General features: G+C 47.7%; 1 protein-coding gene across 1 annotated transcript; it reads right to left on the bottom strand.

The window, feature by feature from the left end:
- Nucleotides 1-5521: 5521 nt before the first annotated feature.
- On the bottom strand, nucleotides 5522-27267 carry LOC146611473 (uncharacterized). The gene is made up of 26 exons (XM_085345108.1): nucleotides 27194-27267; nucleotides 21226-21353; nucleotides 20332-20477; nucleotides 20041-20194; nucleotides 16057-17438; nucleotides 15394-15540; nucleotides 15190-15288; nucleotides 14836-15097; nucleotides 14679-14741; nucleotides 14482-14585; nucleotides 13894-14022; nucleotides 12850-12957; nucleotides 12524-12665; nucleotides 11856-12332; nucleotides 11708-11752; nucleotides 11554-11633; nucleotides 11175-11287; nucleotides 10914-11097; nucleotides 9202-9286; nucleotides 8967-9112; nucleotides 8630-8720; nucleotides 8395-8543; nucleotides 8198-8283; nucleotides 6111-6180; nucleotides 5910-6031; nucleotides 5522-5753 (listed from the first exon to the last, which is right to left on the bottom strand). Exons 1-26 carry the CDS (start codon nucleotides 27265-27267, stop codon nucleotides 5522-5524), a joined length of 4818 nt encoding a protein of 1605 aa, XP_085201234.1.
- Nucleotides 27268-27390: the final 123 nt, after the last annotated feature.

A 27390-nucleotide genomic window follows, 5' to 3' on the forward strand; every position in this document is an offset into this window, starting at 1 on the left:
AAAATATCTAGCTTTTATTAAATAATTATCTAAATCTTACAACCAAAGTTTTTATCTGATGTAAAATGTATAGAAATCATACATATACCAACAAGACTGTACATCACTGTCACAACAGCGTTTGTTTTCATTCAAAGTCTTTATGGCTTTACTACCTGGTGGGTCGGTCTGTAGTCAAAATGCCCGATTTTCTGTCCCAGTCCAGCCCTGCAGGTTAATACTGGCAGTGTCACCATGCCAGCTGACTGTATTTCATCATCAGCCAGTGCTGTTCTTTATCAATATTACCAAAGTTTACGATAAGGCAGCATAGAAAGTATTTACTTGCTTTCAGGTTTTATTCAAATGTTAGTCTTTTCAGTTGTTTCCCCACTTTTTTCCTGTTTCAAAATCAAACACCAGTTTGTGAGAAGATTATCTTCTTTTTTTAACAGGCAGAGAAAGTTTTACATTGGCACTGGCTAATTTGTCAATTGTTTGTTACAAATGTTCGTATTTTAATATTCAAAAATGTTTTTGCCCAAAACATATGTGCACTACATGTCAGTAAAAATGCTATGCAAATATTGATGTCCTTGAATGCTGAGTAAACACTGACAAAGCACTGATTGTATCTCTTGTACTTTATCAACGCAGTATCTAAAAACTTTGCACTGTAGTGGTTAAAATCTCATTCTAATAAGAGTTAAAAGTGCATTTGGTTATTAGGTTTATAGGATTATTGAATTATGGTTAATGGTTGGTAGAATTTTTTTTTAAAAAACATTATCTGCCAATTAAATCTGCCACCCTTCTCCAAATCTGTGCCCCTACCTGGCCCCCCCAACAAAAATTTTCTAGACACGCCACTGGTTGTACACGTTGTCGTTAACGTGGCTTCACTCCACATCAGCCGCTTTGCTAAAACACCGGCACATAGCCTGTCAACCCTTAGCTGCGTATATACGAATGTGAATCGCATCATTGGCTGGACTAGGTGCAGAGAAGTACACACCCCCATCACCATCAACGGCGCTGCTGTGGAGAGAGTGAGCAGCTTCCGGTTCCTTGGAGTACATCTGGCTGAGGATCTTACGTGGTCAGTACACACAAACAAAACAGTGAAGAAGGCGCAGCAGCGCCTCTTCTTTCTCAGGAGACTGAAAAGATTCGGCATGAGCCCCCGCATCCTCAGGACCTTCTATCACTGTGCCATTGAGAGCATCCTCACTGGATGCATCACCACCTGGTATGGCAACAGCACCGCCTACAACTGCAAAGCTCTCCAGCGAGTAGTGCGGTGCTCTGAACGGATAATTGGAGGTGAGCTTCCCTCCCTCCAAGACATCTACAGGAAGCGGTGCCTGAGGAAAGCGGGGAGGATCATCAAGGACTCCAGTCACCCCAGCCATAAACTGTTCAGACTGCTTCCATCAGGAAGGAGGTTCTGCAGCATCCGGTCCCGTACCAGCAGACTGAGAGACAGCTTCTTCCACCAGGCCATCAGACTGCTGAACACGTCATAGACACCTCAGCTTCACTACTGGAACTTCAACATTATGCACTCCACACTGTATATAAATGCCACTTGTTTTGCACATATTCAACTCTGTATATTTTATATATTTTATTATTATTATTATTATTATTATTTTTTATTTTATTTTTTTTTACTATTTAATTTGTAAAAATGTGTATACACACACACACACACACACACACACACACACACACACGTAGGAAAATATTTAGTATACACATCCAGAAATGCATACACTATTATATATTGTACATATATTTATTAGTTTCAGGTTGGCCATTCTTGTATTTTGCTCGTTTGTGTTGTTGTGTTTGCACATCTCTCTTGCTTGTGGGGCTCGCACACAAGAATTTCACTCGCATGTGCTGTGCCAGTGTGCCTGCACATGTGATGTGACAATAAAAGTGATTTGATTTGATTTGACTATGTGATAAGGTGGCATCGTTCTGATCCCATACAGGAGCAGCCAGTCACTGACTCACACTGCAGAACAGAATTGTTAACATATTTACTTTAATTTCAGTTTAGGTTAGAATTTTTTTTTGTGCGCAGAGACCGTGCCATCAGTGCGCAATTGCGCACGCGCGCAGCTTAGAGGGAACATTGCTGCTCACAGGTGTGTCCTTCATTAGTGTAAAAGAGGCGTGGCTACACCTGGAACATCAGACTGTAGCTGTGTCCCAGCGACCGCACACTTCGTAGTACCCGCACTTCACGGGCTACGTGAGGCGAGTACTACGAAGTGTGTGGTCGCTGAATTGGGACACATCTTGTGTCCTCCACTGTGTGTGGCACTCAATGGCTGTGTCCCAATTCAGCGACCGCACGCTTCGAGTACGCATTTTGAGACCTATTACGTCACAGCGACGCGAGGACGGCTGTCCCAATCCGAAGCGTACTCCAAATGCGCCGTCGATTTCCCCAAATATCAAGCGTGGTCCGGTGCACGCTTCGTGGTCCCACAATTCATAGCGTGGCAGTGGGTGTGGATAATTTTGCCGCAAAATACGGCAGAAGGGAGCGGCCAAGAGTGAACTGTCAAAGTACTGAATATGACGTCACTTATTTATGTGCGAATGTTTAATAATGAAGAACATTAAAACATTACTGTTGGCCACATGTCGGCAAAGTTATGTGACATTAGTGACGTTTGTGCTAACTTGGTTTTAAAGCCTTTACTTCAAAATATCCACCATTCAATAGTCGACCTTAATCCTACAGAGAATGTGGTGATTTGATGGATAATTAAAGTCCGTCATATATCCACAAACACAACAAGCTGAAAGTCAGTGATGCTGCTCGGTTTGCAGTCCTGAACATCACGGCACAAGCAGGATTCACTCTGATTGTGGAATAAAAGTATGAACGTGTGTTTATAAGTTACACTTGTGTTTGAATCCTGCAGCTTATCACACATTTGATTTCCATGTGTGACGACTGCAAGTGTCCAGAGTGAGGACAGACTGAGGGACCCACTGCTGCACATCATCTGTGAGGCTTTGCAGCCCTGATGATCCACCAGGACAAACTCAGCAGTGTGTGAGGAAGAGGAGGAGGAAGAGCCAGCAGCAGCTGACAGATGGAGAGAATAGACAGACTGTTCCCTGTTTGTGAAGGACTGCTAGGAAAGTTTAACATAACTGTCTGTGCTGAATCAGTCTTATTAGGTAATGTTCACATAATGTGATCATCCCAGTGTTTCCAGTGTGGGAGAAAGTACTCAGAGTACTCAGGGCCTTCAAGTTACACACTATGAAAGGCAGCAACAAGTTTAATGTTCAGAAACCTAAAGTCTGTATCAGCAGCAGAATGGAGCTAAAATAAATGTTGGTTTCAGTTCTATGAAGCTTTGAGTATTTTGGATCAGTAGCTGCTGTGTGTGTTGCATCATATTGCTGTAACTGTTTATATGCTTTATATATTCTGAGCTAAGTTGATCTATAGTGTTACATCATATTCTATAAGGATGTTATGTGTTTGTAGACTTTCTGCCCAGTTTGACCCATTTAGCAGACGTCAGCCTGTTTAAGGCTCTGATGTCTATTCTGTGCGACTTACAGCAGTTATGACATGGTCTGATTTTCTCACCCAATAAAGGAATATTTCATATATCAGTCGACTCTTCATTCTATCAGACACAGTTATCACAGCTCCTACATTTGCTTTTACACATGTATGTAAGCATTGAGCCACATTTAGTACCAACATATTAAAAGAATAATATTTGTCTCTTATGTATAACACATCTGTATATGCACTGTCACAGATACTTGTGTTTGAGTGAAGATTTAAGGTGACAGGAAACACAAATAACTGCAACTTGAATCTTTGACCCAGAGTTCAAGCTCACTGCTGTGATATATCCTGTAAAATATCTCATAATAATCTGACAATAAATATAATATTGTCCATATTATATTTACATTACCAAAGTGAGATGATTTTAGTCTCATGAACAACATCAGCTGTTCTGCGCGTACTCTGAAGCGTGCGGTCGCTAAATTGGGACACAGGCACTGAAGCCGTCACACTGAAGCATTCTGGGAGTTTCGTGAATGTGGAAATAAGCACAACAGCTGTTATACCTGAGAACATAAAACGCAGCAAACTAAGTTATTGATAACGCTGCTGATTACATCACCGGCCTCTGAGGCAAGGACGCCCGCTGCCTCACCTGCCCTTGTTTCACAGGTGGGAGGGACTAAGACGCCAGGAGTCGAGGACGGGCACTTGAGTGTGGCGCCACCTCCAGGCTGTAAGCTCCACTGCTGACAAAGACACAGACGCTTCTTCAGAGTGAGATTTGATTTATGTTCTTTCATTGAAAATTAACAATTTTAAATAAAGTTACTTTAACATTTCATTAATCAAACGAAGAAAAAAACGGAGGTGATGATGTGTAACTGTGATTTAAACGCTCGAGCAACATTTGAACAGTTTGTCACGTCGGCTCGGTCTGGTTTTCCTCGCTCGCCTCAAATCCCTGAGACTGAAGTCAGAGCCGAGCTGAAAAACTGCAAACCAAACAGTAATACAGATGTAGTCAACATCCACAGATCAGTCCTGTGTGAAATATTAAGAACATACAGTGACGTGTGTCACGGTCGCACTCATAGTTTAACTGATTTACATCAACAACAGTAGAATTGAGGATTGAGGCATAATTTAAGGAAAGCACCTGGTTACAGCTTCATTACAGAAGCACACAGTTCATCAACGAGCACCACAGTAACAAAGGACCTCAGCCTTTAGGTCGTCACAATTTTATTGGAGGTAGAGTCTAAACACACCTGAGCACACAGCTGAGCACACACTGGGTTCCCGGCCTGTGTTTGAGTTTGAAATGCATGACTTCATAGTTTTTAAAAAAGGAGTAAAAAAGGTGATAAATAAAGAGCTGACATGTCCTCAGCTCTGCTGATGCCAGAGTGTCTGACACAGGTAACCTTAGACGCAGGTGTCAGATTCCTGCTCCCAGACACTGCAGAGGATCAACATGTTCAAGTGTCGCTGAATTTATTCAGCAACTTTCTTTTGCTCTGATTTATGTTTAAGTAAAAAAAAATAATCTGTTTTTCTCCTGGAAACAAGAAACATGATTAAAAATAGTTTTTCTAATTATCCTTCACCACCAGGGGGCAGCGTGCTGACACTTTCAGTACTTCCTTTCAGCCCGTCCTCATGGCCTTTTTCACTCAATAAAGCTTACGCTTACTCACTGCACCATCTTGTGGTATGAAGTGGTATTACCTGAAAGTACACCTGGAATTAATTGAACCCAAATTTTAAAATGAATGAACCTGCAGAGGGCTCATTTGAACTGTATTAAAAGGTTTAAATTAGTTTGAAAAACATTGTTGTGCTGCTGAATCTCTCCAGCAGTGAAAGGTTCATCCATCAGCGTCGTCCTCAGGTGAGAAACCGCAGATACCTGCGCACAGACTGACACGTCAGCACTGTGTCGCTGATCAAATGACCACATCTGAACGGTAGCGCCTCCTCCTAACTCGACAGCTGCTGCTCTGCAGGGGCACTGGAGGACTGTGAGGAGGGGGAGGAGGAGGTGGTGGCAGCTGTGGTTAGAGGAGATAAGTCCTCACAGGTGAAGTAGTCCTTCAGGGGGGCCAAGAGGTGACGGACGACGGGGACACACCACGCCTTCCCGAGCACCTTCTGCCGCTGCTGCCGGTTCATGTCCCGCACATCGGTGTAATGTTTAGGGAACCCGAAGACTCTGCAGGGAGGAAGGAGGACACCTTTAATAATCCACCCATCTAACAGGACAACACTGCTCGTGGCTCAGATAAAAACTCAGTGGATCCACAGAAATCAGCCCACAGGCTGTTAGAGACGAGTGGACGAGAGACGTTACAACCCTTCAGCCTGCTACCTTTCCAGCTCCGTGATCCACAGTTTGTCCTCTTTGCCGTTGTAGAGGACGGGAAGCTTGTTGACATTTTTTCCTTGTTTCAGGGAGTTCGCATTGGTGGTGATCGTCCTCACCTTACACATCTGGAACACAAGCATGAGAAGATCATGTGGCCGAGCAGCTGTGGACGGATCACAGCGAGGAGAAGATTCAGTCACTCACCGTGGCCTTTCTGCCCAGCTCCAAGCACTCCTGCAGGTCCAGCTTGTCGCTCTGGGTGGCTACGATGGGCCTGCGGGTGAAAAATAAAACTTTATTTAAAGCGCTTATCCGGCAACGCATTTGAACTTTTTTCCCCTTTTGGCCTTGGAGAATCTCAGTACCGTATTTTCACGACCATAAGGCGCACTTAAAAGTCTTAGATTTTCTTCAAAAAGTGCGGCGCGCCCTATAGCGCGGTGCGCCCTGTGTGTTGTAAGGAGGACGTAGTAGAGAACACCATGAGAACGTTAAAGGGTGAAGTGTGGGCGTTGATCGTATATACCGGGACAATCGCACATACCTGTATAAAAGAACAGGTATGTGCGTTATGTGGAACATCGTTGTTTTAACAACCCTGAAAATGGCAAAGAGACACGCTTACGAAGCACAGTTTAAACTGAAGGCCATCAGCTACGCGGAGGAACATGGAAATCGAGCAGCGGCGAGAGAATTTAAGATTAACGAATCGATGGTTCGCAAATGGAGGAAGCTGGAAAACAAGCTCCGGCAGGTCAAGAAAACGCAGCTGAGTTTCCGCGGACATAAGGCGAGGTGGCCCGAGTTGGAGGAAAGACTCGAGCGGTGGATCATCGAGCAAAGAGCGAGCGGGAGAAGCGTTTCGACGGTCACCATTCGGCTAAAAGCGGTTTCACTAGCTGAAGAGATGAACATTGAACATTTCCAAGGAGGTCCGTCTTGGTGCTTTCGTTTTATGAAACGGTGCCATTTTTCCATCCGGACCAGGACTACGGTAGCGCAGCAACTTCCAGCGGATTATAAGGAAAAGCTGGCCATCTTCCGCTCCTACTGCAGCAAACACATCGGCGACAAACACATCCAGCCCAGCCACATCACTAACATGGACGAGGTCCCGCTCACTTTTGACATCCCGGTGAATCACACTGTGGAGAAGAAGGGGACCAGCACGGTAGCGATACGCACAACGGGGTTTGAAAAGTCTTGTTTCACTGTTGTGCTTGGCTGCCATGCTAATGGACAGAAACTGCCGCCTATGTTGATTTTTAAGCGAAAGACTTTGCCTAAAGAGAAGTTTCCAGCAGGAATCATCATTAAGGCAAATGAAAAGGGCTGGATGGATGAGGAAATGATGAAAGACTGGCTGAGGGAGGTGTATGTAAGGAGACCAGGTGGTTTTTTCCACGCAGTTTCACTAAGAGTGGAAGGCAGCGCCGGGCGAGTTACGCCACAATTTGCCAATGGATTGTAGATGCTTGGGCTAACATGTCTGCTGGCACTGTTGTTCGAGCTTTCGCAAAAGCCGGCATCGTTTCCGAGGAGCCGCACGGCACGGAAAGTGACTCTGACAGTGAAGACAGTGAACCTGGCATGTTTGATGGAGATTTAGCGCAGCTGTTCAGACACAGAGGATGAGGACTTCGATGGGTTTGATTGATGATAAAAATGTGAGTACCAAACTTTATTTTGCTCCTGCTTTATTTTTAAATATGCACACTTGTATGCTTGTGTGTTGTTGATGATGACGATTACTGGTAATAGAAATGTGAGTAAGGTACCGAACTCAGGTTTGCTCCCGCTTTATTTTTAAATACGCATACGGTACTTGTATGCGCCCTATGATCCAGTGCGCCTTATGTGTGTGTTAAATACAGTAAGGGCACACATAACTGAGACTGCGCCTTTTAGCACAGTGCGTCTTATGGTCGTGAAAATACGGTATTTGCTCTTATTTTGAAAGTTTCGTTGCTGCTAACCGCCACAGCCCTTCCTGTCTGCTTGGGTCGCTGTGGCCGTCCCAGAGCCGGCGTCGCTCGCAAAAAAACTTTTCCATCGGAAAACTTTTGTCTTCCTGGAATGAGGAAACGTGCACTCACAGAGCTCACCGGGCGTTTCCCTCTAACGATCTTTGCTTCAGATTTAATCACAGCGATTCATTAAAAGCTGCCGTCCTCTGCAGCTCCAGCTCAGCACAAACCCCACGATTCATGGAGGCCGCACTTCCAAAGAGGAAACTCTACGAAAACATGAAATATCCGACTAATATTAAAAAGATGCTAAAGCTCACGTACCTCCTCATTCCCGGGATGTTTCCCCAGAAGTAGCGAGCTCTGCGGGCCGGAGTTACGTGCATGGCGTCCACCATCACCGGGTTACACTGACGGGAAAACAAGACACAGTTTACACCTCGTCAGTTTAACTAAGGAAGCACACAGGAAGAGGAAGAGCAGAGGGTTATGGATCCAAACGGAAGTGAGTGCGTGCAGACCTCCAGGAAGCGGCAGATGCTGATTTTGTTGCAGGTGTTCATGGCGACCGTGTTCTCGTACAGCCAGAAGAACGGCCGCGGGTCGTCCTCTTTGGGCTTCAGCCACTGAAGGATGCGGTAGTAATCAAAGAAAAGCCTCCCGGTGCCCTCTGCAGGAGGGAAGTGACACAGGAACACCAACAATAACCTTTAGACCACTGACACCTGTGTGACCGGACGAGCTGCAGAAACCTACCGTAGAGGCCTTTCCTTAACGGGTTGACGATGGAGAGGTCGTTACAGGGGCTGCCGCCGATGAGCAGGTCAAAAGGTCCCCACTGCTCGAGCTGGAGGAGCAAAGAAGACGTGGTGAGAAAAGGGGGCGGGGCTTCACCGCAGCACTTTCTATATTCTGACCCGTCAAACACACAGTCAAATCTTCTGTCTCAGCTCAGAAAAACAAACTGGAGACGCCCTCTCAGTCTGTCCGCCACGTTGGTCTCCTGCTCGCACGGATACGTACCGCTGTGGAGACGCCAAAATAAAACAGAGCGCGTCCTCATTTGTGGAAAGAGGAATTACGAAGGACATACGCGTTCCTGAGTGATGTGCCGCACGTCTCCGATGTGGACGATCTTCCCGTCGTGGTTGACGGTGGCAACGGCGACCGAATCCTCGCAAACCTCAGAGGCGACGTATTTGTCTATTTTGATGCCCAGGACCTTGAGCACGTAGAAACCTGTCGGGACGCGGAGAAAAGAAGGGGCTGTGTGGAAAAGCAGGAGCGTATGGCCGTTTCACAGGAGCAGAAGGGCAGGTAAAGCTCACCTGTGCCGATGCCGTCGAACAGCGACAGGACTCTGACGGGTCGGCGGAGGTTTGCAGGGATGGACGGGTAGACGCGGTGAGGCTCCTGCAACAAGAAAAACAGCATCACACAAGAGCCGGCGTGATTTCTGACGAGACGACAGGAAGTCACACCTGACGCACAACACGGGGTGCTCCGATGTAAAAAAGTGTAAGTGAGTGGATCTGATGCCGACACCAACATTTTATTTCTAATTTCTATTTATCTTGAAGAGAATTAAAGTAACTGCGTCACCAACATAGTTTAAACCTCTACACAAACACACATAAAACCACAGAAGCACAGAACTCCTGATCCTGCTGCCACTGATGACTGCAGTTCACCACGTGGCCACAGGGGTCACTAGCTGTGACAGAGGGCTGCAAGGAGCTGTGTGCCGCTGCTGGCACGTCCTCTCATTTTAGTGTTCAAGTAGAAAACAAAGCTGTTTTGTTTTTTTATTTCAAAACTGCAGACATGAGCACGTTTCCCTCTGAACTCACTGAACTACCAAATAGCCCGTCCTCTGTCCTGCATTTTGTTCGTATGTAAAACACAAACGCACACTTTAGTGTTCACGTGAGTTTGTGACGCTAACACAGCCGATCCCTCAGCATGTTTGTGCTCATGTTGCCTTCATATTCAATCATTTTTGAAGATTTTAATATTGCACAACAAACAAATCGTCCCTAACAGAAACGTCACCTCAAGGGACAGACGGCGTTATATTTCTACGGGCTGCGAGTTCGGCCCGCTGCGCTAAGCAAGCATTACTTTGACAACTGTCGGGAATAAAAATGAACTTTCTGCCACGATATGGACGAAAGAATCTGCTGTGCGAGTACCTGAGAAAACCTTTGTGTGGGAGCTACAGTTACAAAAAGGGTTACGCAACACTCTTACTTTGCAGGTTCCCTTCACACAACTAAAAGAAAGTCATGAGTAAAACTGCTTGTAGGTCTTGTAGCTTATTTGTGAGAATCAGAGTCTAACCCAGCGTATGCAATAATGTGGATATTTAAAGATGCGTGCAAATTTACACTTATGGATAATTTGCAGGGGGCAAGAAGGTCCTGAGTTCAGTTCCTCCATCGGGGTCTTTCTGGGTGGAGTTCGCATGTTCTCCCCGTGTTTGTGTGGGTTCTCTCCAGCTTCCTCCCACAGTCCACAGACATGCAGTTAGTTGGGATAGGTGGAAACACTAAATCACACCGTAGGTGTGAATGTGAGCGCGAACGGTTGTCTGTGTGCCCTGCCACAGACAGGAGGCGTGTCCAGGGTGTACCCCGCCTCCTGCCTTAAGACAGCTGGGATAGCCTGCAGCGCACGCCGCAACCCTGAGAAGGTTACGTGGAAGCAAATGGACGGATAATTTTTTTAGTAACGCTGTTAGTCTCCAAGCAACTGCAATGATCAGATACCCTGGGGGAGTTTAAGTCCATGTTAAAGGAAGTTTTCAATGTCGCTCTTAATTTGATGTGTTGTCAGATTTTCACGTGTTCGTACAGGATATTTTATTTGTTTTAATGTTATATACTTATGTGCTACATGTATTTGACTTTTGTTGCCATGGTGGCAGGAAATTAGATCTCAATGAGATTTTACCTGGATAATTGAATAAAGGACTAATAGAATCAGCACCTTTGAGGGCTTCCTGCACACAGATCTTTACCAAGGCTGGTTTTCCACTCACAAACTCCATGCCGCTGTCATTGGTGAAAAACTCCTGCACGCGGATGCTCCAGTCCTCTCTGGGGATCAGCGCTCTGTGGGGTCTGTGAGCCTGACACAGGTAGCAGATCCACGGGTCCTCCAGCTTCAGCGAATCAAACGTTCCCGGCCCGACGAGGATGTTCAGACAGTCCTCGCAGTAAGACCTGAGGACGGAGAACAGAGGTTAAGAACGGAGAACGTGCTGGCACATGCGGCCGAAACACTGAAAGAAGCTGAGAACCTGCAGCAGCCATCGTTGCCACACAGCAGGACGTCCATCCCGTAGCAGCAGATGGTGCAGTAGGACTGATATCCATCGCCGTCGTAACGATATAAGGTTTCTGTGAAGTTATCCTGCAGGCACACAGACACCATCACAGCCAGCTGCTCAGGAGGAGCTTGGACGTTTCGAACAACACACAGAAACAAAGGAAAACATCTGCTCAGTTCTTTAAAAGCTCTGCAGGATTCCTGTTTCTGCGTTAGGTCTACGCTGCAACCCGACACCACAAACTGCAGCAGCGTCCATGCAGCTTTAAACTGCGCGTGCTGATGGATGCACGGGTCCTTCCTCACGACTATCAGGGAGTCGAGCACCAAGCCTGAGAGTAGCTCCTCACCTTACACTTCAGGCACAGGCCGCCTTTAAACAGAGGGTGGAAGATCTCAATGTTGTCCGTCCCACAGCACAGACAGTACCCTGCAAACAGCACACGATCAAACACACGAGCGTATACACGCAAAGATTCCAGGCATGCAGCGCTGCACACTCACCCTCGATGTCCAGCTTCATGTCCACGATCGTGCTGATGATCGTCTCTGAAAGGAGCAGTGAGAGAGAGTGAGCCACGTTCACACCTGCTCAGGTGAGAGCTGACAGCGGAGGCTAACAGCTGCATCGCTAACAGCCGCCGAGCGTTACCTCTGTGCTTCTGGTCGGGCTGTGCGTAGGAGGCGGTCGGCTTGTTGACCTTGTTGTGGAGTTTGGTGTAGATCTTCTTCTTGCTCGGCATCCAATCAGACGACACGTCATCGTTCAGCTCGCCTCGCTTCTTATGAGCCTTCCTTCCTCTCCATCCCGTCTTACTCTTCCCCTTTCCTCGCCACTCCTCCTCCTCCTCCTCCTCTTCTTCCTCCTCCTCCTCCTCTTCCTCCTCCTTCCCCTGTCTCCCCATCTTTGACCCTCCTCCTCGAGCTTCCTTCTCCTTCCGTGCTTTGGGGCCGTGCTCCGCAGGATGACCTTCCTTTTTGTTTGCCGTTGCTGGCTTTGAGGCCTTCCTGATGGAGCTGCAGGACAGCCTCTTCAGGCACACCTCCACATCTTTCAGGTTGATGCTGGAGGAGTCAGGAGAAGAGGAGGCTTTATGGGGGAGCTTCTTCATCACCCTCGACCACCAGTCTGCAGAGGGAAATCAAACATGTGATCAAAATACATCATAAATAAGACTGAGCACGTCAAGTCTGTCCTACTCTGAGCTCCTCCTGTACGACCCCTGACCCCGCCTCCACGACTGACACAGAAACAGGCGTTCACAGGTGAGCCACACCGTGACTCCGACTCAGTCAGGCAGGTAGTATCAATGTTCTTACCGTTCTTTGGAGCGTTGGGCTGAAATCCTTCAGGCCCCGACGGCTGGAAGCCTCCCAACGCCCAGTCCAACATCTGCTTCAGCAGCTCCTCTCTGCCCTTTGGAGGAGGAGCGAACTGCTTCTTACAGCGCCGAGCCGCCTCCTGGTGCAGAGGAAGGAGGACGTGTCACATACGAGCACACAGACTTTAGTTTAGCAAAACATATTTAAAAGAACATAGTAAGAACTCAGAATAATCTCAGGTTCCGTGAAGTTTTGACCTGTTCTTTACAAAACGAGTCCAGGACTCTTCAACTCCAGTATTTCTCCTGTTTGAACAAACACACCTGCAGGGACAGGTACACGGCCTCCTGGTAGGTGTTCAGGATGTTGAAGGAGTCGGCACAAAAGTTCTGGGTGAACGCAGCGAAAGGTTTGAGATCCTGCAAACTGACCTGGGATCAGAGAGAAGGAAAACATCCATCCACCGCGGGCCGATCGGCACAGGAGAAAAGCACAAATACAGATTTTACTAATAATTTAAAGCAGAAGACAAAGAAACGACCGTCTGATCACGTCTGCAGAGGAAAGGACTCAAACTCAGGGCATGCACGCACAAACGCACACACACAACCCCGTTCAGCTATCTTAGTGAGGACCTTCATTGACATAATGCTTTCTCTAGCCGCTTATCAAACCTGACCATAGCCTAACTGTACCCGACACTAAAACCACATTTTGAGCCTCAAAAAGGCTTCAAACTTGTGACGACCGTGTGTGTGTGTGTGTGTGTGTGTGTGTGTGTGTGTGTGTGTGTGTGTGTGTGTGTGTGTGTGTGTGTGTGTGTCCTCACAAAGATAGCTAGACAGGAACACACACACACACACCCCTCATATTTGACAGGAGGGGCTCTCTAACAGCAAATCATTTCTCTTCTTAATCAAACATAATGAGTCTAACGTGACTGAGAAAACTCAGGAGAGAGAGAGAGAGAGAGAGAGGAGGTGAAGCGGGACGTCAGGTGACTGTGTGTCAACAGCTGTGATTGGATGTCCCGAGAGGACGAGCGAGGGACTCAAATGAGTATAGAAAGGGGCCCAGGAAGCTCCAGGTTGGTACTTCCACTGTGATTGGCTCTGGGGGCACCAGAGGAGATGCTGACACTGAACTCTGGTTGGATCTATGACCAGCTTTGTTCTGCTTGAATTTACAGTATCAATTCAGCAGGATTTGTCTCCCTGTTTCTTTATCAGAGGAGGACCGTCGGACGTCTTCATCAGTCAAGCTCTGCCCTGCGCTCTGGGTACGACTCACTGGATCAGAGCCTGGACTAAACAGAGAGCTGATCCACACTTCCTGGTTCCACAGGTCGACAGCATGGTGCGACTCACCTGTGAGGACGTCTTTTGTCCGTACCACTCCACCAGCGTCTTCCCTGGCGGTGGAGTTTCTCCTCTGCACGGCAGGACGACGGCCGGCCACAGCGCCGAGCTCCCAGCGTAACCCCAGACCAGCTCCCCCTTCAGGACAAAACACACACAGATGTGTTCACGCGAAACACTGTAAGTTTCTGTTGCCATAGCGACCAATGTGTGAGCAGGTGATTTCACAGTAAGCTAAACTGAGTCGACACCAGCAAACACACTTTGCCATCGCTGCCTTCAACAAACGCACGCCGAGTTTCACATTTTTGTACAAGACGCTGCAAAATAAGAAACTGCCACGGTGTGAAAGCGCTGAAACTTTCTGATGTCCTTAAACGCATCGTTTCATGTGACCGCCGCCTCCAAACTCAGCTTTCTGTTATTTGTTACCAACAAACTCAAACTGTCCCTGATTGAGAAGAAAAGTTTGGTGCTTGGCTGTTCAGCTGAAATGTTGTGCAGATGCGTCACACGACGGCTGCAGTGACACATCACTCATGAACACAGTAAACACAGACAGTGCTGCTAGTTAGCAGCTGGTGTGAAATGCCTTACAGGTGATTGTTCCCGCGCCGATGCTACTCGGGTCGGCGTGGCTGCCGAATCCTCGTCATCGCTGCTCATGACAAAATCAGACTTGGCCTGACGATTTCTGTGACCTGCAAACGAGACGAGAAGCGGCTGAAGCAGCTCAGCGAACAAATACAAACAGAAACGGCCCTTTCTTATTGCACCGGTGTGACATTTCTTACTGTGCAGCTGCCTCAGTCTGTCAGCCCGACACATTCTGGAAGCTTCTGTAACATCCACCACATCTGGATAAAAACAGGACACGCAGTCACTGATTAACATCAACGAGGCGTCACATCAACTTCGTGTCAGAGCTGCAAACTCCGGCGTCAGTCCTACCGGAGGAGTTTTCTGTGTCGCCCGACTCCTCCGTGCTGCTGTATTCCCTGGAACGCACAGGTGGTCTGGATTTGGTCCAGTCGCTGTCCTCCGATGAGCTCAGTTTGTCCACTTCCTGTTTCCTCTCATTATCGTGAGCTGTCTGGTGACGGACGGGTATCTTCCTCCTGCGGTTGTTGGGTCTTCTCGCCCACATCCCCGGTTCAGGCAAAGCTTTGGAGGCTTCTCGGCTGTCAGGAAAAGTCTTGGGGATGTTCGACACCTTGGGATTAAAGCAAAGACAGAAAAAAGGGAAATTATTTATCCCTTCCCACCTGGGTCGTGTGGGCCACTCACATGGCTTTGACCTCTCACCTTAGCAAACACCTGGGTCCGGTGCAGCGAGCTCGGCAGGGCCAGGAGGGTCAAAATGAGCCTGCGCAGCGTCGAGCCGGGGCTGACTTCGCTCACCATCTGCAAACAGACACGCGTCGTCTCGGCTCACGCACAGAGCTTTTATCCATGTATTTACTGCAGTAACCAGACGTGTGGACGTTCAGGCCACGCTGGTGCTCTCACCTTTGCCCAGGAAGTAGCTTCTCCACTTCTCGTCGCGTGAGTCAAACTGAGGTAGTCGTCCTGAAGTTGATCGGCTTCTGAAGAGGCGGGGTCACACAGACGCAGCTCTACCGCCATCTCTGACAGCACGCTGCTGGATAGCTTATTCTGAGGACAGGATGTTGCATTGCAGAGTCATTAGCAGCAGGTACAGACGGCATCTTATGAACACAGCGTAACAAAGTGACCTTTAAAGTGCACAAATCCTGCAGCCTGACAGCAGCTCACAGGAGCAGCCAGGACCGTGTGTGGGTCAGAGCATCTGGCTAATCTACCTACAGCACACATGTACTGGAAGCTCTCTCTCTTTGGGGAGCTGGCGCCCTGGTTATCGTCGCCGCCCTCAGGTCTAAACGTCATTTGAATCGACTACTCAGGAAATCAGAGACAAATACCATGTGCAGAATAATTTGGTGTATATCAAAGCAGCTTTGATTTCACACACTCGAAGGTGATTCATGATAAAGTAAAATGCAGATTTGAGGAGGGAATCCGACTACGAGCCAGGAAAATCCTGCTGCAGCCGCTTTTCTTAGACTACAAGTCGGCCGGGAATCAAACCAGCGACCTTCAGTGTACCAGCCCTGCTCTGCCTCCAGCAGCACACAAACAAAGGCGTCTTACGCTGACTCTGTGAGGGTCTTTCTGGACGAGGGTGATGTTCCTCAGCGCCGAGTCTCCGAGCTGCTCGGGAACGCTCTCGACCACGCTCCGCAGCGCCGCCTGGTAAAACACCCGCGCGTCCTTCATGAAGTCGGCCCTGTCCTCGTCGTCCAGATCCACGGCCGGGGTGGCCCGCAGGAGGTTTTTGACTCGAGCGCCCACTTTCACCTCGGCTGCGGGCAGCAGCTTCGCCTCGCTGCTGAGCAGCTTCACGTCTCGCCTCCTGAGAAAGTCGTCGAGGGCGGCCGGCTGCAGGACCCTCGCCGCGTACGAGTGAAGCAGCACGAGCGTGAGCTGCAGCTCCACTCCGACATTCGCAGAGCCATACTGCTGCAGCTCCTGGAGCGCCCGGAGCGGCTCCAGCGCGTAGGCGAGGAACAGGAAGTGTAGCTCAACTTTCGGATCGGTCAGCCGGACGGTGATTCGCTGGGTGCTGATGCGCTCGGCGTCCACGGCCAGCGCCTCAAGTTTAAAATACTCCACCAAATCCGTCCAGCAGCCCGCCATCTTCTGCACGGCGTGGATGAAGAACAAGCACTGCGAGGAGACGGGGCGGGACAGGTTGTGGTGCTCCACGTCCGCAAACAGCTCCTTCAGGCTGTCGTTGATGGAGGCGCAGGTGGAGTAGTGACGGTGGATGTCTTTCACCAGGTCGACCACGTGACTGAAGGATGTGAGGAGTCCGGCCTGGCACGCTCGTCCCGCCATCCCAGGAAGGCCGCAGAGCGATACCAAGCTGGGGCTGAAAAGCCGGAGCTGGGCTTCAAACCTCCGGCTCACCTGTGGGGGCGGAGCATCACAGTAAAACACAGCCAGGTTGGAGAGAGGAAGGCCAGCCTCCGTCAGCGCCTTCATCAGAAGGTCTGGATCTGACTCCGGGGCTCCGACTGCCGAATCCACGCTGAGCTGCACCGCGAGCAGCGCCCTCACCACGCTCGCACCCGAGCAGCCGTCGAAGTAGCCAATCAGGACGATGCTCGTCCTCCGGCCCCCGCCCAGCTCCACCCCGACGTGCAGGTACAGGCAGTACGGCGTGCTGCGGAGCGCGTTGATGATTTGGCCGGTCGGCGTCAGGTCCACGTCATCGCGGCAGTACTGTTTACTGAATCGCAGCAAAACATCGCCCTCGTCCACCAAGGAGTCTGTTGACTCCGCCTCCTTCACCTGCTCAGGCGGAACACACTCGTCTATGTTTGTTACCGACTCCATCGTCAGGTCCACCACGTCGTCCTCGTCGTCGGAGATCAGCGAGATTACATCATTTGCTTTTTCTTGCTCTATGGTTTTACTGTCCGTCGTCACGGTGACGGCGAGTTTCTGATTCGGCAGAAGAAATGCACCACCTGCGGGGGGGGGGGGAGAGCGTTAGGCGACAGCTTTGAAGTGAAGGTTCACATATTAAACTTCTGGCTTTAAAACGAGCAGCGAAACATTAAAGCTTCAACGTTTCCGGTCGTGCTGACGATCTTTACCGTTTGTTAGCGTTTCTGACCCACTTTTATAAACTATTACATAAAAGATATTAAATAAATGAAATAGCCTGTGGCAAATGTTTTAGTGTTGTCTGGTCACTATACATACTCTATGCAAAGTATAAAAAATGATATTTTCACAAACAAACTTCTTGTAGTTTTGCGACATGGTGCTGCTTTACGTGCACCCGGATATGCGTCATGCTTTACGGCAAAGATGTGCGGATCGATCCTGAAATATCGATTCCTCCGATATCAGTCATTTATGTTCTAGAATCGATTCTCACATTAAAATATTGATATTTTAGTAATTTAGGGTAAATTTGTAGTTTATCATTAACACAGTGGAAAGAAACTATAACATTCGGATCGTCTACACTGGAAGGAACTACTTCCTCTTCCGCCTTTCATAGTCATGTGCGAAATACGGCTGCATAACTGTGTGGCAGCCCCTGGCGTGCGCACTCACAACAACGGCTGAGCGTAAATGGAGTCATGTGTGGACGTGTTTTACCTCCACAAACAGCCAAGACGCAGTTTGCGATGTGGCAAGACAGTGAGGTTTCGTGGCAGCTCCACTGACCTCATCAAACACCTCAGAATAAATCATATCACAGAATATGACGAGCTTATGTTGAGGCGAACTGAAGAGGAGGAGAGGGACAGGTGCTGCTAGGGCGAGACAGACGTCTGTGGCAGAGTCCTTTAGTGCTGAACATGCTCAAATGGCAGGTTTTTTATAAGTATACAAGTTATACAAGTAATCTGATGTCCTGTAATCATTATGAAGCTATATTATTACAATTACATAATACAATGATATATTGTATTATGTAATACAATGAAACATCAAGTTTTTGTATCGGTATCGGATCAGTATCGTCGATACCACCCTGAATTTTACTTGGTATGAGATCGGAAAGGAAATCAGTGGTAAATGGCCTGGATTCGAATACACTACATCCAGTCATCCACACACTGGTGATGGCAGCTACATTGTAGCCACAGCCACCCTGGGGCGCACTGACAGAGGCGAAGCTGCCGGACACTGGCGCCACCGGGCCCTCTGACCACCACCAGTAGGCAACGGGTGAAGTGTCTTGCCCAAGGACACAACGACCGAGACTGTCCGAGCCGGGGCTCGAACCAGCAACCTTCCGATTACAAGACGAACTCCCAACTCTTGAGCCACGATCGCCCCTGGTATCGCACATCACTGCTTTACGGTAACTCAAAAACGATGGACGCTTGACAGGTTGCAGCTTCATGCCCGGACATGCACCAGGCAGAGACGGCTGCACAGGCAGCCCAAGAAGAAGCACTTTTACCAAAACGGGGTACGTCTGTGATTTGGTTACTTGTTGGGTTCAACAGCACCAACACAGAGCAGAAGACGCCCATTTGTAAGCTATGCTATAAAACTATTCCTGCGCCCGATGGCAACACAACAAATCTCTTGTATCACCTACAGAAGGCCCACGAAGAAGAATCCAGAGAATCCGAGCTAAACCAAGCTGTGGAACGACGGGAGCAAGTTGGGAAAGAAAAACTATACCAGCTGAAGATGCAGCAGCCTTTCACACGAGGCCCGTATGAGAAAACGTCCCAGCGCCATAAACAAATCACAGGCGCCGTCTCGCGTTGCATTTGTAAAGGCATGGCCCTGTTTATGTAGTTGAGAAGGACGGCTTTTGTGACCTCGTCAAAGTCCTTGATCCGAGGTACGTTATGCCCGGTCGTAAGCACTTCAGTAAAGTCGAGTTGCCTCGCTTATACGAAAGCATGGCGGCCAAAGTAGAGCAGGATGTTTGCAGTGTCGTGCATTAAGCCTTGGCTGCTGACCTGTGGACGAGCAGAGATACGCAGCCCTGCATGAGCGTAACCATCCGCTTCATTAACGAAGACGCCGCGCTCGCTGTTGACAGACTGCGGACTTCCCACATGACCACACTGGAGTCATGTTAGCCCAAGGTATGAGTCTGCCGTCGCTACGTATTTACCGTGCATAAAGTACATTATGTGCGTATATACGTGCACGTAGTACTAGTATACATACACACATTAGTTTTACTAGCATATATGATATGCATGTTAGTAAAACAAATATTTTGGGCAGAAAACCTTGAAACTGTTGTGCACTTTAAAAAGTTCATTTTAAATGTATGATTTTGAAAATAAAGAAGGCCACAGCTGTTTTCCTTTGATGCGTTTATATTGCTGCACTAAAATGCACGTTTCTCATTTGTGACAGTTCCTTTAAACCTTCAAAATAAAGTTGGAGAAAAGTGAGCAATGACATCTGTCACACTTTTCAGAGAATAAGTGGAAACATTGTGGTATATCGTGATATATATCGTTATCGTGATATAAAATAATTCACATCGTGATAAATATCTTTTCAATATCGCCCAGCACTAGTTCCCAGCATCGGTTTCCCTGAAAACACGCTGTGTGACACCTGTGCGAGACACACCTAGGTCAGCAGGAACCAGGCTCTGTCCTCCTCTAGCTTCCAAGGCGTTGTACTCCCTGCCATCATTGTGCTCGTCGAAGAAGATCTTGAACCACTGGAGGAAGGTCAGAGCCACGGCCGAGTTCCTCTTCATCAGCGACTCGATGGGGATGTGCTAGGCAGAGCAACAGAGGATCTTTAGGTGCGTGTTTCTATCAAAGAACGAGCGCCAAGTCATCCTGCTGTTTCTAACACAGGTGTGCAGCGAGCACTCGCTTTAATGTCGGGACCTGAAAGCGCTGCAACACTCACTCTGATCACTCCGGCCTTCCTGAAAGCAGCCTGCAGCAAGGTGAAGTTGTGCAGAGAGTGCATGATGGTGTCGCACTGGAACTGGACCCTGGAGAGGTCCAAGGAGCCGGGAAACAGCCAGTCCATCAGCTGGCAATAAGCCGCACCTGGATACAAACAGAGCAGGAAGTATTACACATCATTTATATTATTAACACGGCTTTATCTTTACACTGGTCAAACTGGCTTTTCCTCGTTGCCTGTCATATATGTCCTGTTCCTGTTGCAGGGACACATGACCCGAGTTTCTAATGATGAGCCCAGTGCAGGGTCAGGGAAACCCTGTAAGCCACACACTCGGGCAGCACAGGTTTTTCCTTTGCTCTCCTTCCTGCTCTGTGTAAATAGTCTTATTTATGGTTTTCTTTTCACAACATGCACCACGAGGCACACCTGCTCAGTAAGAAATGATAGCAAGAAAGCTGGGCCACCGTCCACAAACACAGTAGTCCTTTTTAAGAAATGAGTCCTCGTCAGAGGGACAGCTCAGAGTCAGAGGCTGACACGGTTTCAGCATGTGCAGAGGACGGAGGCTGAAGATGAAGCCGCCAAGCAGGAGGAAAAGAGGAAGACCTCAGGGGAGGTTCATGGATGTAGAAAAGGAGGACAGGCAGAGGGTTGGTATGACAGAGGAGGTGGAGGCAGATCCTCCACTGTGGAGACCCCTAAAGGGAGCAGCCGAAAGAAAAGAATCCAAGGAAAGGAGGAAAGAATAGGAGTGATGTGCGAGTGCCTGTTGGTTTCTGTTAGCCAACCACAGATGGGCTCAGGAGGACGGAGAACTCCACGTGAGAAGTAAGGCGGAGGCTGTTAGCAATGTACCAGCATCAGCCATGCCTGTTAAAACACACCCACCTGTGCATGCCTGCTCCACCTTGGTGAAGCTCGTCTGTAAGGTTTCGTTTAGCCACGCCAGCAGCTCGTAGCGATTATACAAAAACGTCCCGTTCAGGGTCACATGCACCGCCATCTCCAAAAGGCACCTGCACACACATCACAATGTTTTTAAAATCATACATCAATGCTGCAGCCCTGCACAGACTGGCGACCTGGCCAGGCTCTACCCCGCCTTTAGCCCCATGATAGGCTCCGGCTGGAGGGATGATACATGAGGCAAAACAAATATTACTGAGGCATGCATTACACAAGAGCCTGATGAAGTCAGAGTGACATTTACACACGTAAGAACACTCATGCAGTAATATTTTCCTGTAAGCGCCCCGAAACGAGCCCACGTGTTTGCACAAATGTCTGTCCAGAAGGTTTACTAACAGTTTGAAAGAGCCCGATCTCCCTCTGCAGACCTCCGTCACAGCGTCACGGACACCGGGGTCACACAGTGCTGCTTCAGGGGCTGACCTCTTCCTCTGTAACGACTTCTTCGTGAAAGCGTTGCATTTAGGGTCCCATTAAAATGTCGTTTACTTCACATTCAATCTATAGAATGGAAACGAACGAAATGAACACGAGCGCATTCTAGGCGAAGTTGGAATTCCCGAGTTTCCAGCCGGAATCTTCAACTGTAACCTCCCCTCAAGTCTAATTTACAACTCGGCGTAGCCCTGCCCACCCCGAGTTAACGATCACGGCTGCGTTTACGTGCAAAAACAAAAACACTTCGTTGTATTGCTAAAGACGCAATCTTGCGACAGACAAAACCTTAACACCGGGACGCACGCATCGGAAATTCCAAAGTTACCGGAACGCAGCACACATTCACAGTGGCCTCTACACCAATCAGAGCAGAGCGGGGGTTATTCTAGCCAATAGAATCAATGGAAGCGGCACCGATGCGCTCTTAAATTTGTTTCCGGAAACTAACACGTGGGGCTGCCGTCGGAATAAAAACAATCTGATCTCAGGTCAGCTGGAGTCATGGTTGCATGTGTGATAAAGTGCGGCTAACAATACAATAGCAACTACAGCATTTAACGGCAATAACACCGCTACCGTTTAGAAATTGTCTCGGAGTTTAAGCGGTCACTCGGTGGTCAGCTACTTTTGTTCACACCCCCACTTTCATTCAGCTGACTTTTACTCTGAGTTCCCAAAAAGATGATTCTGTTCATCTGGACGTTTTCAGTGGGAAAAACGTTTCGCCACACATTCAAGTGCCAGATAGTTTCCCACCTTATAAACAGCACTTTTGCACAATGCCTTAAACTAGCCCACTGAACGAACAATGGCTGTGAGGTCAGCTACATGATCATCATTTACTCAGAGACCTTAATAACACAGCGAGATATCCGCATTAGCTCGCGACGCTGACTTACAACATCAGTACAAGTTTACGGCAAAGTCACAAACGGCCTGTGCGCTCCCGACGGTTTATTCTAGAAGAAATGTACAGTTTTCGTTTAAAATCATGGTGAAACCTTTAGCGAATTCATGCAACAGGCTGCTAACAAACATGGTGGACTTACCTTCTCTGCTCAGCTCGCTCTGACCGATTCAAATACCAAAGAAGTCAGCCTCGACGACCCCCAAAACCCACCCAGCCCTCTGCCGCGGAAAAAAAGCGGGTGTTTGACCTAGTCACTCAATTTAAAAACAGCCAGAAGTGTGAATAAAATAAAGGCCCACGCCCTTTAACACCACAGGGGTCGAAATTTAACTTTAAATACCAGCTAGCCAAACTCTTTGGTTATGTTAATGTCGCCGTTACTGAAACATCCGGTTCTACAGCTGCTAGCTGCAGTTAGCTTTAGCTCCTAGCGTCACACTAGGCGACATCGGAGTTAGCAGATTTTCCGGTTGGCTGTTCCGACAGCGCTGCTCCACGAAAAAATCGCTTTTATTTAAGCTAACCGTTTACACTATTTAAGACAGAGTAGTACAGTTGTAGAGCTCTACGGAGAAACCCCAACAATCAGTACTTTGGCGACAGTGGGAAGAAAAACCTTTAACAGGAAGAAACCTCCAGCAGAGCCAGACTCAGGAAGGGAGGAAAAAAGACATGCTGTGGATGAGAGCCAGAGAGTGATTAATAATTCATAATTAAATGCACAGTGGTGTGTAAACACATAGTATGTTATTTTATCTTATTCTATTCTAGTGTATTTCTTCATTTTTGCTGTTTGTAACTTTGTACTGTCCAATTTCTGCTGTGACCCAACAAATTTCCCACGTGTAGGAGTAATAAAGGTTTATCTTATCTTAAAAGGGGTGAGAGAAGGATAAATACTTAGTGCATCATGGGACTCAGCCTACACTTTTGCAGCATTGCTAAGGGAGGATTCAGGGTCACCTGATCCAGCCCTGACTACATGCTTTAGCCAAAAGGAAAGTTTGAAGAAAGGAAGGCAATAAAAGAAAAGGATAGGGAAGGAACAGGGAGAAGACAGGAGAAGGAAAGAGGAAAATACAATCAGTGGGTAGAGGAGAAAACAGGGAGCATGGGAAGAGTACAAGGAGTGAAATTAAAAAAGTGTGCGCTTCCTCTCAAGAGCATGGAATAATCCCCAGGCCACACTGCAAAGAAGAGTGAGTGGGAGCTAGCTCATAGTGGCTATGCCTCCCTGAGGCAGCAGAACAAGAACTGGCTCCTCTTACCAAGAGAGAGGTTCAACAGCATCACAAAATAATATTAAGGGCTTCTCACAAAAGGTTGGCTGAGTAGGATACTATTGGTTAAAAAATTTCACTAAGCACCACGCAAGGCGTGGCATACAAAACCATGAATTGCTCTCAGCTGCAAGGGCCGCACCACTGAACAAGCAGGTGGTCAGTCAGTGGTTTCCAGTTTATGACAACCTGCTCTGCACTCCCAGCCTCGAGGGCATGCCTTCCCATATGTATGGAACTGCGACGAGTCTGGTCCACAAAACCAGTACTCCTTAACCAAGGTGCTTGGAGTGATTGGCCAACCATGTCTGGAGGTCTGTGCAGGTGAGAAAGGTGAAACTACCACCTGCATGGCAGCCTTCAATGCAGAATGCATTTTCAGTCAAACTGTGATTATGTTTAAAGGGAAGTGGCTGCGATGTGAGTGGCTCCAACAGTGCCCTGAGAATGTTACTGTTCAGGTCTCAGATAATGGCTGGATTAATGATGTCTTCCTAGAATGGGCTCAGTTGTTTGTTCAGTCATTACCTAAGGATGATGCCAGAGATCTAGATGGACTTGCAGACCCCAGACAGCACCAGCAATCAGATCCCAGACACCACCAGCACCAACAAGCAGACCCCACCAGCACCAACAAGCAGACCCCAGACAACACCAGCACCAACAAGCAGACCCCAGACAACACCAGCACCAACAAGCAGACCCCAGACAACACCAGCACCAACAAGCAGACCCCAGACACCACCAGCAATCAGATCCCAGACACCACCAGCAATAGCAAGCAGACCCCACCAGACACCACCAGCTCCAGCACCAACATCCAGACCCTAAAATCCCTCAGCCCCATTCATCCCCCTGCAGCGGTATCTGAGGTGCCCTCAACCTTTACATTCTTGGATGGTTGGATCTGAAGAAATAACAGTCAACTTTGAATGTGTTCCTGAGATAGAGATGGTCTTTAACCTGTTCACACCAAAGGAAGAGCCATCAACCTGAACTTGTATTACATTCAGTGATCTGTGTGTCCAACCAAAACAACAGAGGACTGTCAGAAAGAGGGCCAAACCTCTGTCATTTGTCTTCACAAGCGATGGACACGTAGACTACGTTTCCACCAAGGCAGTGCAAACTAAAAAGATAGAAAAGACCAGAAGAAGCAAAGGTGCAAAGAAGGATGACGTGCCCTGCAAAGCATGTAAGGCAGTCTATGGAGACAAAAGTGACCCAAAGGCCAGTGGGGAGTGGATCAGCTGTGGGAACCGCAGCGCCTGGTTCCATGAGACGTGTGGAGAAGAAAGTGGCATCTATGCTGACGATGGATTCTTCTGTAAAGACTGTCTCTAAAATAGAACATACAGTTCTTATGAAAATGTTGTAATAATTAACTAATTCTAGTTCTTTTTAATGCCAGTGTTTTTATTCATGAATTATTAAATCAACACTTGAATGTGTTCATATTTGTTAAAATGAGTTCAAATCAAAGCTGACTGATAAAGTGGCCCACTTTACCCTAAAACACTGCTCATCTCAAAAATGTTTCAAAAGCTATAGGACCTGAATAATTATAATTTATGAAATTAAATCAAGGTTTACATATTGAAAACAACTCATTAACAACAAAAACACAATTCAGTCTCACTTAGTGCTTATTTTGCAGTTTACCAAATTTGCCAAAAAATATGAAATTTGCCAAAAAGTGTCCCAGTTTAACTGATTTCACCCTGGAGATAGTGTCTGTCTCCCGAAACCAAACTGGAAGCTGGTTCCACAGAAGAGGGGCCTGAAAACTGAAGGCTCTGCCTCCCATTCTACTTTTAAATACTCTAGAAACAACAAGTAGGCCTGCAGAGCGAGAGCCAAGTGCTCTAATAGGGTGATATGGTACTACAAGGTCATTAAGATAAGATGGGGCCTGATTATTTAAGACCTTGTATGTGAGGAGCAGGATTTTGAATTCTGGATTAAACAGGAAGCCAATGAAGGGAAGCCAAAACAGGAGAAATATATTGCAGAATTTTGGATCAAATAAAGTTTTTTTAGGGAATTTTATAATGATAATAATAGTAATCAGTTACAGTAGTCCAGCCTAGAGTAATCAAGTCATGAGCTAGTTTTTCAGTGTCACTAATTGCTTCCTTGGCGCAGTAGTTAGTCTCAGATGGTCTCACCACCTCTGACTTCTGACCTCAGCTCGGTTTTTGCCCTCGCACCGTGACCAATTTTGGCGTGGAAGATGATGTCAGCGTTTCAACCACCTTTGGTTCCTTCAGGTTCTCAGAAGTTGTGGTTTTAGTGGACTACAGACGTCAATCTTGTCTTTTTGTGAGATAAATCACGATCTCTGTCTTTTCTGTGTTGAAATTAATAGCAATCTTGTCTGTGAGATATTTCATTCTTTGCCTGTTGTCTGAGTTACCTGGTTGTGCTCAGAGGACAACACATCTACTCTGATTGGAACAGTTTTCTGATGGGGCTCCACAGGGTTATGTGTTCGGACTGCTGAGTTATTATCACAGTGAGCAAAAGCAAAATAAAGTCTTAAAATTACACATAAAATTAACCAGCTTAAGAATTTTTTTTTCTAATGGCAACTAGATGAATATTTAAGTCACAGTGCTGCTTGCTGATCATCACCTCTCTTCCTAATCTAGCTCCAACAACTCTTTCCCAAATCTTCCCGGTGTGGCTCATCAGCTTTATCCCTCTGTAGTGACTACAGCTCGGCTCGGAGATTGTGTCAAACATCTCAGAAAGAAAGCCACTGCACTTCTTTAAGTTTAGCAAAGACGAAGCTTCTTCACTTCTGAGGTGAAACGACTTCACAAACCGTAAAGCAGTCCAGCCGCTTTGGTTCCACACTCCTCAGACCACCATGACCGGATGACTGCGAGCCTACAGACCTAAGCCTGGTCACAAAGCTCTCTCTCCTACACACCTGCCTCCACCTCTGCTCTAAGGTTATGTACGATTTGTAGCCAGAGGCCTGGCTGTGTGCTGCCGTCTGTGATTGGAAGAAGAGGCTTGAAAAGGAAGTTATGAACGGCTGTGTGAAAGTGAAAGAAACTAGAAACAGACGACTTGAGCGCCCTCTGCTGGAATCAAGTTAAACAGCAGCACAGACTCGCTGTGATTAACCAACGAAATTAGTTTAATCGGGATTTTAAAGAGTTTTAAAGAGTCTACTTAGCACAGCTGTACTCTTCCGTTTGTGTGAGGTTCACTGATATCGCTGCTGGGTGGGGGCAGAGACCCTGTTTACCTGTCGGAGCTGTGGCGCTGGCTTCCTGCCGGTGTGTGGTGGGCTTCCTGCTCGCTGGGTGTGTGCTGGTCCATATCTTCTATGAGGACCCCCGCTGTTTGTTTGCCGTGCTCTGCAGAGCTGCCGTCTCAGTTTGTCCCACTTTAACCTTTTTAAAGAACAACGCCCGACGTCCAAGGGCAGAGGGAGGGGGTGCA

This window comes from Diplotaxodon limnothrissa, linkage group LG20 (genome assembly GCF_057381915.1).
Source record: "Diplotaxodon limnothrissa isolate DT_005_m linkage group LG20, D_limnothrissa_male_GT1.1, whole genome shotgun sequence".
Lineage (NCBI taxonomy): Eukaryota > Metazoa > Chordata > Actinopteri > Cichliformes > Cichlidae > Diplotaxodon > Diplotaxodon limnothrissa.